This window comes from Theropithecus gelada, chromosome 3, assembly GCF_003255815.1.
Source record: "Theropithecus gelada isolate Dixy chromosome 3, Tgel_1.0, whole genome shotgun sequence".
NCBI classification, from domain to species: domain Eukaryota; kingdom Metazoa; phylum Chordata; class Mammalia; order Primates; family Cercopithecidae; genus Theropithecus; species Theropithecus gelada.
Window position 1 is genome coordinate 114,795,614 of NC_037670.1, and position 15,716 is coordinate 114,811,329.

The 15,716-nt window shown below is 36.5% G+C and overlaps 1 protein-coding gene across 1 annotated transcript in view; it reads right to left on the bottom strand.

The window, feature by feature from the left end:
• The window catches only part of ZNF804B (zinc finger protein 804B), a 588,638-nt gene that overhangs the window by 116,999 nt on the left and 455,923 nt on the right, over window positions 1-15,716 (bottom strand). Inside the window, exon 2 of the mRNA XM_025379454.1 lies at window positions 4,286-4,429. Within this exon, the coding sequence (XP_025235239.1) occupies window positions 4,286-4,429 (144 nt within the window). The remainder of the gene's footprint in view (window positions 1-4,285; window positions 4,430-15,716) is intronic.

The following is a 15,716-nucleotide window of genomic DNA, read 5'->3' on the forward strand; positions in this document are numbered from 1 at the left end:
TCAGGAAGAGGGAAGATAATGATCCCAGATGAGCATGTGGGAAAGCATAAGACATGTTTAAAGAAACTGTAGGGAAATTCTGGATTTGCAGAAGATAAATCTGGAAATGGAGGCAAGAGCCAGATTGTGGATTCGAATAGCATAATAAGTAGTTCAGACCCTTTCAAAAATCAGTCATCAAGCACTAAATATTTCCTAGGAAAAGAGTGATCATATAAATGGGGTTGTATGAAAAGATTTATCTGGCCATAAGTGGATGGGTTGGTGTGGAGCAGGAAAAATACTGGAGGTGGGGGGTCCAGTTTGAAGACCTCAGCAATGATTTAGAAGTGAGATTAATTATGATGGCGGAAATGAGAATGCAAAATGAAGAATGAGGACAAGATGCACTGCAAAAAGAGAATGAGGTAAATAGGATGCAGTTTCAAAGATTTCTAAAGTGATCCCCAAGAGAGTGATGATGGCCTTAAGCAGCCATAGTGAATCATTTGCTCCTTCACAGATTACACTTTTTAACTGCCCCCATGCCTTGATAATAGGTTTTCTACCATATAGGACCTATTATTCTTGAGTACACAGTTAGCTTCTATTCAGTCTTTAAGAAATCCAGCTCATTTATCTTCTCTTCTTTCCGGAATCAGTTTTTTGGTGCTCTCTTTTAAGTGTCCTATGTATAAATTTTTTACAACACTTAAAGTAATGTATCACAAGATCTATTGACTTGTCTTCTCTTCAGTTAGATTACCAGCTCCCTGAAGGTGGAGACCAAATGTGTCGATTTTTCACAATGAACACAGTAGCACACAGTTCAAACCGAATCATTGTTTGATGAAGGAGAATAACCAGGAAAGTTAGAATGACAGAAAGTCAATAAACAAACAAATGAAACAAGCAAATAGATGGAAGACGGAAATGTGCATGTAGAATAGAATAGAATAGAATAGAATAGAATAGAATAGAATAGAATAGAATAGAATGATTGAGGAAGGTTGTTTATCAACATGTTAGATAGCTAATAGAAATAAGACTGAAGAAAGTGATAAAAAACGGAAATTGATTAGGCAGGATTCCAGAGTAGAAGAGATGCTGTGGCTTGCAGACCTGGTATGGGAGATTCACCCCACGTAGTTCAATACTTCCTACAGTTCTCAAAAGATGCCTCATGCTCTTCAATTTTCTTACCTTAGCTTCTCATATTTCCACCGACAAGAATGCCATCTCATCTTGATCCTCTATTTTAACATCTACTTATACATGTGTAAGATACAAATCAAATCCCACTATTGCATGAGACCTTTCCTGGTCTTTTATTTCTCCGAATCCCCGAATAATTTTTTCTTAATATTCAGCCTGAAGACCACCTGCATAAAATCCCACAGGGAGTGGTGCTTATAAGAAGTTTCTCTTTACAGACATAATCTATCTAATACAGTTAGAAGGGGTAAAATAATTTGAATCATCATTTTACAAATACAAATAAAGATATTTGAGCAAATGACCATTACAAAATCATTAATGAGAAAAAAGCCAGTGGAAACTTAATGACAAATGGATCAATAATCTGATAGTACCTCAACTCACTCATCAAACTTAAGGTTATAAAAAGAGAGACAGGCCGGGCGCGGTGGCTCAAGCCTGTAATCTCAGCACTTTGGGAGGCCAAGACGGGTGGATTACGAGGTCAGGAGATCAAGACCATCCTGGCTGACACAGTGAAACCCCGTGTCTACTAAAAAATACAAAAAAACTAGCTGGGCGAGGTGGCGGACGCCTATAGTCCCAGCTACCTGGGAGGCTGAGGCAGGAGAATGGTGTAAACCTGGGAGCCAGAGCTTGCAGTGAGCTGAGATCCAGCCACTGCACTCCAGCCTGGGCGACAGAGCGAGACTCTGTCTCAAAAAAAAAAAAAAAGAGAGCCAACTAGACATTATATGCCTCCTTATGGAAGGACACAAAATACCCTCTAATATATTCTTGCCACAAAAAAATATGTCTGAATTTGGCCAAATCCCTATCCATAAAAACCAGTCAAAAGGAAACCAAGGAAAATGTTGAAAGATAACAGTGTATAGAATTTTGCATTATCCCAAATGTGGGAAAGGAACTGTAAAATGTACAATTTTTAAAGGGACAGAAAAACCTACAGATTAAAATATATCAAAAGAGACTTTAAGACATGTCAACCAAAAGTGTGGATATTTAGGGATACTAATTTCAATGAATTCAAATTTACAAATCATTTATGAGACCATTAAGGTAACAAGAGCACTAACTGGTATTTAAAAATTTACTGTTGATTTTTAGGTTAGATAATAATCAAAACATCCATTTTAAAGCATCACCATATATCTTGAAATACTTTTAGATAAAATGATATACCATCTGGCACTTGCTTCAAAATAATGTAACAGTGGCGGAGGTGTGGTGAGTGGTATAAATCAAGCAAGACTGATTATCATTGAAGTTGGGTGATAGCCATTAGTTCACATTTATATATGTTTTAAGTTTTTCATTTTTAATTCATTTTAAAATATAGATTGCTAGACCCTATCTCAGAATTATTGAACTAGAATATCTGAGGAAGATTCTGGGAATCTGAACAATTAACATATTCTGAAGTCATTGTTACACACACTAGGATTTGGGAATTACAATCCTAAAACAGTTTATCTCATTATCTAGCCCTTGTCAGAGAAATGAAGCCAATTATATACATATATCTTATTTTTAAGGATAAAGGCTGTGTCTTTGCCAGGCTTGCATTTCCCAAGGATATATATACACACACATATATGTGTATATATACACATACACATACACATATATACATACATATATATGTGTATATATGCACATACATATATATTTAGTATACACCCAATAAAATGCTAGTGATGTCTGACAAAATATTTATTTTTGTTTAATCTGAATAAATATTTAAGATAGAGTATACAAGACTTACCCACACATTCCAACATGCCAGGTACATTTGGCATCAGGAATGTGTACCTTATTACAGCTGTTAGCAATAATCTTTGGCCACATGAAATTTTTTTTCTCAGTTGGTGGTATTTAACATTCCTAAATTGCCAGTATCGCCATACCTCAATCAGCAAGGATAACATCTAACCAGATGAGAGCCTCTTTTTTCACATTTGGAGAGTAGGTAATATAAGAAGCCACATGTAGTATATCAACACTAATAATATAGATGCCCATATGATCTTTCAAGTAAATAAACTGAAATGTTTTCACCTGTGATTACCCCTAGGCTTTTCCCTTTTGGATTTTTTGTTTGCTTGTTTTCAGTGTTCCATTTATTAAATAACAACTTTGACTTTCTTAAGAGAGTATGCTTAGGAAAATGTAATCTTTTATTGAGAATTGCTTTCCCAAAGACCTAATATTTCCTATAACTTAGAGTCCTTGAAAGATGTAGACTATAATCAATTCTGTAATAGATTCTGGCCTAGCACTAGTCTAGGATTCTAAACCTATCACTAACTAGTTGAGTAACTTTGAATAAGACATTATTACTTTTCCTGGGTCCTGGTTTCCCTACATACAGTTGACCCTTGAACAACACATAGGTTTGAATTGAATGGGTCCACTTACATGTGGATTTTCTTCGACCTCTGCCACCCCTGAGACAGCAAGACCAACTCCTTCTCCTTCTCTTCCTCCCAACCTACTCATAATGAAGACAATGAAGATGAAGACCTTTATGATGATCCACTTCCAGTTAATGAATAGTAACTATATTTTCCCTTCCTTACCTTATTTTCTTAATAACATTTTCTCTTCTCTGGCTTACTTTATTGTAAGAATACAATATATAATATATATAACATATATAAAACATGAATTAATGGATTGTTTATGGTACAGTAAAACTTCTTCCTGGTCAACAGTAGGCTGTTAGTAAAGTTCTGAGGGAATCAAAAGTTACAGGTGAATTTTTAACTGCAAAAGTTACATGTGGATTTTTGACTGACATTCCTAACCATTGTGTTGTTTAAGGGTTAACTGAATATAATTCTAAAATAAATATGTCAGTCTACTCTTAGATTATCTCTAAGTTTACCTCTAGTAGTATAGTACTTCTAGGAAAAAATGACTTTGGATAACATTTAAACACAAAACACAACCTTTCCAGGGGAAAAAAAGGACATAAAATGTTCTCACCTCATAGTCTTATATGACAGTAAATAAGGTCAAATTCACACGGTTCTGTTCTGAAGGTACAAATACAGGAATATGAAGGACTCTTCCCACTTTGGCTTACCTGCTTATGAGCATGATCATAAGAATTAATATGATTGTCAAACTCCTGGTGTTTGTGATACTGCTTGTCACATAATTCACAGTAAAAGTTTGCCTTTACATCTTCCAGGGCCTTTGCTGTGGACTTCTCCTTTTCTGCAAAATCCTTTAAGAAAAAATACAAAATTGTTGGTTAGACTTCTCTCTAATAGCATAACCAGATCTCATACTAATCAAGGTGGCATTTAACTTAAAGAAATATGATGGAGCACATTATTTTCTGGGAATTCATGACCCTGTGAAAGTAACTTTTAGTTTCGCATCATCCCTAACTTATCAACTGACATATCATGAGTTCTAAAGTACCCCTGGCCTGAAGCCTGGTTTTTACTCATCCTTCTTGCCACCCATTTCTAGGTTGTGATTGTGCCTATTACCAGGTACATCACTGGCCATTCTTCTTTATATCCTTCATTGGCCTCTGTTTTTCTGATACTATCCCTTAAATTTTAGTGTTCTGTGCAATTCCATCTTCAGCCAAATGATGTATCCATTTCATAAGCTCTTCCATGGGTGTCCCCATTCACACTATAGATAGAGCTTGATGTATCCACAATGTTCAACACTGCCTAAGCCTCCTCCGCAAGCATCAGTTCCTGCTACACTTTATGTCCATGTTCTTCAAAATATTCTCCTTAAAATTTTTAGTATGCTCCATTTAAAACAGTTTTGGATACATAATTCTCCTGCTTAAAATCCTCTTTAACTCTCTCTTTGATTATAGAATAATAGTGGCCATTGTTTACTGAGTATAAACTATGCACAAGTTATATGAATTATCTCATCATTCCTCACAACAATTCTATGAGTTAGGTTCTATTTTCATCTGCATTATAGATGCATCAACCAGTGCTTAGAGAGATTACACACTCATGGTCTCCAAGTTAACAAGTGGAGAAGGAATTTGAATTCAAACAACCTATGCCTGGCTCCTTTGTTAGTAAACAGCTGTGATTTGCTATATTCCTTTAATGCCAACCTTCTTAATATACCAGAAAAACTTCTTACCTTGCCTGTATCATATTTTGTCAAACCCTGCTTCTATATTTTCCTCTTTAATTCTATTACCAGATATGTCACACAGCATTAAATTATCTGTTTTCATGTCTATTTTTTCCACCAATTTTTTGAGGGAAGAAGCTATTTTATTCATTTTTGTTACACAATGCTAAACAACATGTTGTGTAGCTCGGAATATGTGCTACTTAATATGCATTATGTAAGTTAATGGATAATAATGGTTTATATATTTATGCCTCATATCATTCTACAACTTTTGCTCTATTATCCCAATACCAAATAAAAGAGTGACTGGCACTTTGAGAATACCAAGTAAATATGTATATACACTGAACGAACAAACTAAAGAATGGATTTTATCCTTGTTTCTCCAAAACAACTATCCTTGATAGAAAGAAATCAGGTCATAAGTGTACATCATAGGCAAATAGCTGACCAGAAAAGAAAGTAAGCAGAAATAATGTAGGCATATTTTCAGAGTAGGGTGAAGTAATGGGACAATTAATTTAGACATGTGGGTAACATCATGATTTAAGCCCAAATATAAGAGGGCAAAACACATGGCAAAAAGAAAGAAGGGCATGATACCATTAACTAACAGCACAACTAGACCAAGTATATGGATTGCCTATCTAAGAGAGTTAAAGTAAGAATTCGGTTACATTCTAGAATAATGGCTAATATAAAAAACTAGTGGACAGGCTGTAGCCAGTAATGAGAATGGAGACTCTGATTTCAAGGTCAAAATCCAGTTGCTGAAAGAACTAGGATAATTGCCAGCTGAGACAGTCACTATTGAGAAGTGAGAAAGGAGTACAGCATTGAAGTGGTGCTAAATCCCTTGATTTAGTAGACTTAGAATCAAAGGAAACCATTATTTCTGCACTCTTTCTCACTAAGTTATTTTTCTTTTTTTTGAGGTGGAGTTTCACTCTGTCACACAGGCTGGAGTGCAATGGCGTGATCTCGGTTCACCTCAACCTCCTCCTCCTGGAGTTCAAGAGATTCTCCTGTCTCAGCCCCTCCAGCAGCTGGGATTACAGGCGTGTGCCACCGCGCCTAGCTACTTTCTTTGTATTTTTAGTAGACATGGGGTCTCACCATGCTAGCCAGGCTGGTCTCGAACTCCCCACCTCAGGTGATCCACCTGCTGCAGCCTCCCAAAGCGCTGGGATTACAGGTGTGAGCCACTGCACCCGGCCGGCCGGCCTTCCTGCCTTCCTGCCTGCCTGCCTGCCTGCCTGCCTGCCTTCCTTCCTTCCTTCCTTCCTTCCTTCCTTCCTTCCTTCCTTCCTTCCTTCCTTCCTTCCTTCCTTCCTCCCTTCCTCCTTTCCTCTTTCTTTCCTTTCTTTCTTTCCTTTCTTTTTCGTGTCCTTTCTTAGTATAATCACAAGGACTGGATTGACACTAGGGATTAATTTGGTTTAATCATAGTTCTTCTTTTTTTGCTCTGTCGCCCAGGCTGAAGTGCAGTGGCATGATCTCAGCTCACTGCAAGCTCTGCCTCCTGGGTTCATGCTATTCTCCTGCCTCAGCCTCCCAAGTAGCTGGGACTATAGGGGTCCACCACCAGACCCAGCTTATTTTTTTGCATTTTTAGTAGAGGCAGGGTTTCACCATGTTAGCCAGGATGGTCTCGATCTCCTGACCTCATATCCGCCCGCCTACACCTCCCAAAGTGCTGGGATTACAGGCGTGAGCCACTGCGCCTGGCCTGATCATAGTTCTTCTTACTTCTTTATGACAACAGCCTTAGAAAACTGACCATGTTCTTATACAATGGTCAACACTGCCTTAGTGCTCAAAAATACCTTAGCCTCATGAACTGGTGTGGGGGAACAACTGAAAATTCAGGATATATTTGAGGCTAAAAATGTGTTTTTATATTCTTTCAATTGTGTAGAAGATTTTATGACAATAGTTCAATGGTCAAGAGTGAATGTTTACCTTCATCTAAACATTCTATATTTCTAAAATGTTCTTTAAGTATCATATTGATGATTTTTAATTCAAAATTTTATAATTTTAAGACAGCTTCACCAAAATTTAAGTTTTATACCATCTTTTTCTGAACACTTCTATTTTACAAGGTCATTAGACTAAACTACACATCACATTTCTTGCTTCATTATCCTTGCCAGGAAATTATGCAGATATCCTTATCTTTCTTACCTCTAAGGTGCTAATGACAATCTCTGGGGCATATTCTGGCCTCCTTATTAAGAGAGAAAGAGTAAACCAGTGGCGTATAAATACTACCATAAAACATACAGACATAGACTGAATTATAAGGGTAGAAATCTCTATTATTTTTTAAAGAGGCAACTGATATTTAGTAATTTCATGTTTTGTATAAAGTCTAATGGCTAGGTAATGGTAAAGGGGGGCATGCTTTTCACTGTCTCATGCTACCTCATCCATCCAACCATCTATCCACACATGTAACCATCCATTCATTCAACTGTTTATTAAGTATTCATACATTCAATTATCTCTTATTTAGCAACTTCTAAATGTCAATTTCTTACTGGGTCTTATACTCATTAATTTACAGTTTAATGGGAAAGAATTACTTTCCCATTAGAGGTAAAAACTGTAAGTTGCGATAGAGTGATAATCACAAGTTGCTATAGAGGGTTACCTAGATCAGACTACTTAAGAATAATTAGAAGTTAATGTCTCTTTCACATAGCATTATATACATATTATTAGCACACATTATTTCTTGGCTTTTTGTTGAATGACAGGATGCTTTTACTGAAAAAAAAAGGCCTGAAGGTAAATAAGATGACTTACTCTTTGAAATAATTATACAATCTTTAAATATATTTAGGGATGGAGTGTAAGTATGAAAGAGTAAAAAATGATGACCTATTCTCAGTATCAATAAAGTTTTAAAATAAACAATTATGGATACAAGATTTGATATATAATTCATTCATTCATTTGCCAGTTATTTAAATTTCCCTTCTTACAGTTTGCCTAGAGGAAGAGGTTTTGAAAGCTTATCTGACAGAAAAAAAAATGTATAACATAAAAGAAACCTTCTTGTTAATCACTCTCAATGATTCATTAAAGGTTGAAAATAAATTACAAATTGAATATGACAATTATCTTAATGAGAGTCATTTTTAAAACATTCAGTAATGCCAAGGGGAATTTTTTGTTGTTGTTCAGTATGAATTCTGTAGTAATTACTTTTTATACTTAATGTTTTGGGTGCAAGGAGAGAATATGTACTTTTTCACACCAAAAAGTGTACGGTAATGCATAAAACAGGTATGTTTTTAAAGTGCCAAGTATTCTTACTAGAGTAATGCATTTAGAAGTATGAATAACAATTTGCTATCAAATTGTTATTATTATTGTAATTATTATGACACATTAACTCCTCATGAACTACACTGTAAACTAGAAATGTGCCACGTACTTGACACTTGTTCACTCACTTAATCTTCATAATAACCCTCTAAAGTATATTCTATTATTATCTCATTTAAAGATATGGAAAATAAGGCACAAACATGTTTAGAAATGCATTCACTGTATTAAAGCTCAGATCTGTCTGACTTCAGAGGCATGATTCAACATACTCAAGGCTGTTCCAATTACTTAGCATTTATCCAGATGCCACATAAGTCCAGGCTGTCTCTGCTAACTCATTTGTGGGTTCAGGATGATATGGAGCAGTTAACTCCCAGGAAGAGTGAGATAACTAATTGTAATTTTAAAAATGTGTAATGCTCTTGAAGCTGACAGATGGGTACTAGGAAAATGCAAGGTAGTAGTCTTGTTGCATTGGTTGTAAATATGTGCTCTGATCATAAAAAAGAAAGGGAAGAAATCAATTGCTGTTCTTCATCGCTCCTTATGGGTAATACCAGCACAGAGCTGTGAGAATTGAATTCATAGTCTTTGCATGAAAGCCCACATTTGACCTTTCACTGTTATGCGTAAGAGATTGCTTTAAGAATTCTAATATTCTCTAATTCGTTCTATTAGCCCCAAATGAAATCCTGCTTCAAAGAGAGTGAATTTCCCCTCCTCCAATCAAGTGGCTGCTGCTGAGTCAGAACTCTTCTGGCACCCATCATCTTCCTGCATCTCTGTAACAGCTTGGATAACAGAAAACTTGCTTTAGAGGTTTCATTCACTTATTTATTCTATTTTTATAATAGGAAAAAAAATCTTAGTCTTTGAAACCTGACTAGCTTGAATGTCAGCCTCTATCTTACAGAAGTTCAAACTCTAAAGGTTTCAGTTATCTCAGAATAAATTAAGGGGGATAATAATAAGCAGCTTACAAGATTATTGTGAAGAAAAAATCTTTTTATGGAAGTACTAAGTACACCACATGGCAAATATAGGTGATGGGGCTCAGAATATGCCACCCCAAAATATGACTGTAGGAAACCTAAGTATGCCACTCTAGTACACCTCCTTAGCATAAGGATAATTTTGAACTAGTTATTTTGAGAAGTTATAGACACAGGAGAAGCTTTGAAAAGTTACCTATCCTTTTCTAAGATAAATTTACACCTATAAAAGACAGCTTTACTTGTAAAGGTGTCTCCAAAGACACCTAAGACAACCTAAAAGAAGGCTAGCTCTAAATTACTACTCTTAATAAATGGAAAAGGCATGGACTTAAATCTGCACAACAAACCTTTTCCTGTTTTGTAGTAGCACTTTTCATGGGTCTTAACCTGACCTTTCACCTCATACTTCTTTGTTTCAGAGAACGATGATATTCAAGCCTGAAATCTAAGACAACTCTTTGAAATTTAGTCTAGAAATTTATTTATTTCTCCAGGTTATCTCCCATGTGCACAGGAGGTATATATGTTATCAAACTTCTGTTTCTTATCTTGTTAACTTGTGTTTTGTTACAGGGAGTCACAGCAAAATGCTTGAGAAGAAGAAAATTATTTTTCTTCCCCTATATAGGTAATCAATGTTTGGATGTTCTGGGGTCTGTTTCTGTGTGTGTGTGTATCACTGAATGCATGTGACAGTATAAAATTATTTTCAACAAAATACCATTTTCCCCTGAGTCTACAAAGCAAATTCCTGATGGAAATTTGGGCAGGTAAGAGGAATTTTTTATCATCTTTAGCCCACTGTCTCATACAAAAGCTAGCAAATTTACAAAGAGAATAAAATACCTAGGAATATAGCTAATGAGGGAAGTGAAGGACCTCTTCAAGGAAGACTACAAACCACTGGTCAGGTAAATCAGAGAGGACACAAACAAATGGAAAAACATTCCATGCTCATGGATAGGAAAAATCAATATCATGAAAATGGCCATACTGCTCAAAGTAATTTACAAATTCAGTGCTGTTCCCATTAAATTACCATTGACATCCTTCACAGAATTAGAAGAAACTATTGTAAACTTCATATAGATTCAAAAAAGAGCTTGCATAGCAATGACAATCCTAAGCTAAAAGAACAAAGTTGGAGTCATCATGCCACTGGACTTCAAAGTATACTACAAGGCTACAGTAACCAAAACAGTATGGTACTGGTACTAAAACAGGCACATAGACCAATGGAACAGATTAATCAGAAATAAGACCACAAATATACAACTATCTGATCTTCAATGAACCTGACAAAAACAAGTAATTGGGAAAGGATTGGGAGAACTGGCCAGTCATATGCAGAAAATTGAAACTGGACCCCTTCCTTTCACCTTATACAAAAATTAACTCAAGATGGATTAAAGATTTAAATATAAAACCCAAAACAACAAAAACCCTAGAAGAAAATCTAGGGAATAGCATTAAAGACACAGGCACAGACAAAGATTTATTGATGAAATTGCCAAAAACAATTGCAAGAAAAGCAAAAATTGACAAATGGGATCTAATTAAAGAGCTTCTGCACAGGAAAAACAACAATAACAACAACAACAAAAACACTATTATCAGTGTGAACAGGCAGCCTAAAGAGTGGGAGAAAATTTTTGCAATCTATCCATCTGACAAAAGTCTAATATCCAGAATCTACAAATAACTTAAACAAATTTATGAGAAAAAAGCAAACAACCCTATTAAAAAGTGGGCAAAGGGCATGAACAGACACTTCTGAAAAGAAGACATTCATGCGGCCAATAAACATATGAATGAAAGCTCAACATCACTGATCATTAGAGAAATGCAAGTCAAAACCCCAATGAGATATCATCTCTTACCAGTCAGAATGGAGATGCTTAAAAAGTCAAGAAACAACAGTTGCTGGCAATGTTGCAGAGAAATAGGAATGCTTTTACACTGTTGGTGAGAATGTAAATTAGCAACCATTGTAGAAAACAGTGTAGTAATTTGTAAGAGATCTAGAACTAGAAATACCATTTGACTCAGCAATCCCATTACTGGGTATATACCCAAAGGAATATAAGTCATTCTGTTATGCGAAATACATGCATACATATGTTCATTGCGGCACTGTTCACAATCGCAAAGACATGGAATCAACTCAAATGCCCATCAATGATAGACTGGATAAAGATACATATACGCCATGGTACATATACACCATGGAATACTATGCAGCCATAAAAAGGAATGAGATCATGTCCTCTGTAGGGATGTGGATGGAGCTGGAAGCCATTATCCTCAGCAAACTAATGTAGGAACAGAAAACCAAATGTCACATGTTCTTATAAGTGGGAGCTGAATGATGAGAACACATGGACACAGGGAGGAGAGCAACACAAACTGGGGCTTGTCTGGTGGTGGAGTTGAGAGAAGGAGGGCATTAGGATAAATAGACGAGGTATGCTGGGCTTAATACCTAGGTGATGGGTTAATAGGTGCAGCAAACCACCATGGCACACGTTTACCTATGTAACAAACCTGCACATGTACCCAAGAATGTAAAATAAAAATAAAGCTAGAAAATTTAATTTTCTTTGCATAATTAGAGTTTTCAGGAGTTTTTAATCTCTTTTTTTTTTTTTTACTTTCATGTATTTAAGAATTCCAAAATAGTCAAGAGAACATAATATGTGACCTGGATGCGAGACAGGAGCTCAAAGGATATCATTTTGAAGCTTTAAGATTTGACTGCCAGCCGGGCGCGGTGGCTCAAGCCTGTAATCCCAGCACTTTGGGAGGCTGAGACGGGCGGATCACGAGGTCAGGAGATCGAGACCATCCTGGCTAACACGGTGAAACCCCGTCTCTACTTAAAATACAAAAAAATTGGCCAGGCGAGGTGGCGGCGCCTGTAGTCCCAGCTACTCGGGAGGCTGAGGCAGGAGAATGGCGTGAACCCGGGAGGCGGAGCTTGCAGTGAGCGGAGATGACTGCCCCATTGGATTTTGGACTTGCATGGGGCCTAAACCCCCTTTGTTTTCTCCAGTTTCTCCCACTTGGAGCAGATGTGTTTAACCATTGCCTGCACCCCCTTTGTATCTAGGAAGTAACTATGTTGCTTTTGATTTTACAGGATCATATGTGAAAGAGACTTGCCTTTTCTCAGATGAGACTTTGGACTTGAACTTTTGGGTTAATGCTGGAATGAGTTAAGACTTTGAGGGGCAGTAGAAGGCATGATTGGTTTTGAAATGTGAGGACATGAGATTTGGGAGGAACCAGGGGCAGAATGATATAGTTTGGCTATGTGTCCCCACCCAAATCTTACCTTGAATTATAATAATCCCCACACATCATCGGAGGGACCTGGTGGGAGGTGATTGAATCATGGAGGGTGGGTTTTTCCTGTGCTGTTCTCGTGATAGTGAATATATCTTATGAGATCAGATGGTTTTATAAATGGGAGTTCTCCTGCACATGCCCTCTTGCCTGCTGCCATGTAAGACATGACCTTGCTCCTCATCCCCCTTTCATCATGATTCTGAGGCCTCCCCAGCCATGTAGACTTGTGAGTCAATTAGGCCTATTTCCTTTATAAATTATTCAGTCTAGGGTATGTCTTTGCTAGCAGCATAAGAACAGACTAATACACTAACTCACCACATGATACAAAATAATAATAAGAGAAACTATTTAGGATTGAGCAGAGTGTATAGGAACTATGTGTACTTGCTTTTTCTAATTAACAGACTTTATTTTTAGAACAATGTTCTAAAAATAAAAGTATTCAACAAAGTCACATTTTAATTGTCCTACCTTCATTGAACTCAGAAAACAATGCATGGTATAAGAATAATCAAATCCATGCCACATGATGCCTACAGCTGCACTGCAGGCATGCAGAATAACAAACATGAGAGTTACTTTGCATGAAGAGATTTTGAGACTCTCAGTTCCCCTCCATCATGTCCTATGAGACCAACCCTTTGCAACCCTCCAAAAAAAGCCTATTGAGTGATCATGTTTACAATCATTAGGTCCACTGGAAATTCAAGGGTAAAATTTTTATGATTGGAAGAAAGTTTTTGGAATGTGTCTATTGTGTGGGTGTGTGAAACATGATGATAAGAAAATAGGTTTTCTTCCTCCAGACTGACAATGCTGTTCCATTTATAAAGGTAGTAATTACCACCTCATCAATTCAGCCCACAGGTGGGTATAACTGTAATGAATATAGACATATTGCTTTCATCTAAATTGAATACATTTAAACGAATATATCTATTGTGCATTAGACAGGAAGTACTTTCATTTAGCCATTACTCCTGATGTAACTATGTATTGTAAAAATGCAATTAATAGCGTCTGACATTTCATTTTCTAATATAAGAAAAATCAATGAAAAATGTCAGACAACTAAGTTTTCTGGAAAGTTACTAGTGACACCTGCTCAGTTACAAACCATTTTTCTTTTAATTTAAAATTTGTGAGAGCCATCTATGAAAGAAATGACCATTAAGCAATGCTGACCTAGCCATTGCTTCACCTTTCCTTGGGAATTGATTGCAAATATGTTCCCTTCAAATAGATTCAGTGAATTTCAAGTAAGTTTTCCTTCTCTGAACTTCTTATATTGTTCAGGTATTAATCTCTGCTGTGTTTATGTTCTACATGTGCAAAACAGAGGCCTGCAAACTCCTGAGATGATGTATTAAAATAGTATAAAGCCAATGGTTTTGCTTTTAAGAAAAAGCAAGTCAGATGAATTACAAAACACCAAGGACATTCTCTCTATTCTCGTGAACGTCTGCTATCATGTCTAATAATAAGTCTGCTGCTTGGTTTATTTGTTCTGTACCAGAGATGTCTAAAAAGTGATTGTGCTCACAAAGGCACACCATTATATCAAACTGGCTGCTCCAGGCTTCTATCTGTTGAAATTCTAGTTGGTAATTTAATTTCAAACTTAGAGAATACTAGAAATTGTGAAAGAAGTATGTTCACAGAAGCTCTGTGTCTTAAATCTTAAATACTCACTTTAAGCTGAGAAAATGTGTCAAAGTAAGAAAAAAGAAACATTAAAAAATGCTAGTTCACTTTGAGAGAAAGACATTCACAAGGGTCAAAAGGGCTGCTATAAACTACTTATGCTTGTCTATTAAATAGTCATCGCATATAACTGCAAAACTTGGATAAGTGACTTGAGAAAACCTCAAAAAGAAGATCTGTACATCAGCTCATGCACATATACCTGCTTTTATGAGAACTGACTAAAAATGTCTGTGAGCTGGAGTCAGATAGCCTAGTTAGCTGGAAACTGGGGCCAATGTTTATGTGTATCATAATGGCAGTGCTGATGATATAGCCCACCCAGGCTGTGGCAAAGAGCCTACAGTTGTCCAAGAGTGTCACAGCTGCTTCAGCAGTTGCAGAATCCATACTTATTGTTACCACTGGTGTCAACTCAGCAAGCCATACTGAGCTGGGCTCCAATCTATTCTGTATGTGCATTTGTGTGAGTATGTACATGTGTGTGTATGTGTGTGTGTGTGCTGTGTAGAGAACTAGTCTAAAAAGAGATGTATGGTAGCTGCAATAGAAGAGAAGTTGTGGGCCTATTGTAAAAAAGTAAAATAGAAAAGTTAGAATAATCACACAGGCAGGTAATTGGAAGCAATGTCAACAATCTTTTAAGAAAATTAATCCAGGAGAAGTTATTTGGCTTGTCAAAGGTTTATGCAGGATGATAAAGAGCGGATCTGGAATGAGAATTCAAGTCCTGACTCCTGTCTTTGAGACCAGTGGCAGAGCAATTAATTCAGGAGGCTCTATTTCCTCATATGGAAAATGAGGTTGGTCTAAGGAATAGAATTTTTGTGTCTCTAAAAATCAAGACATATACATCGATCTCTGGAATCTTTAAAATATAGATGTATAAATTCTTCTTTCTCAAACCATGTAATCAAAATCAGCATCTATTTAACAACATATTTAGAAATAACATTCATATTCTTGGGATGCCATAGAGAAAAGTTTTCTGTTTCAAGC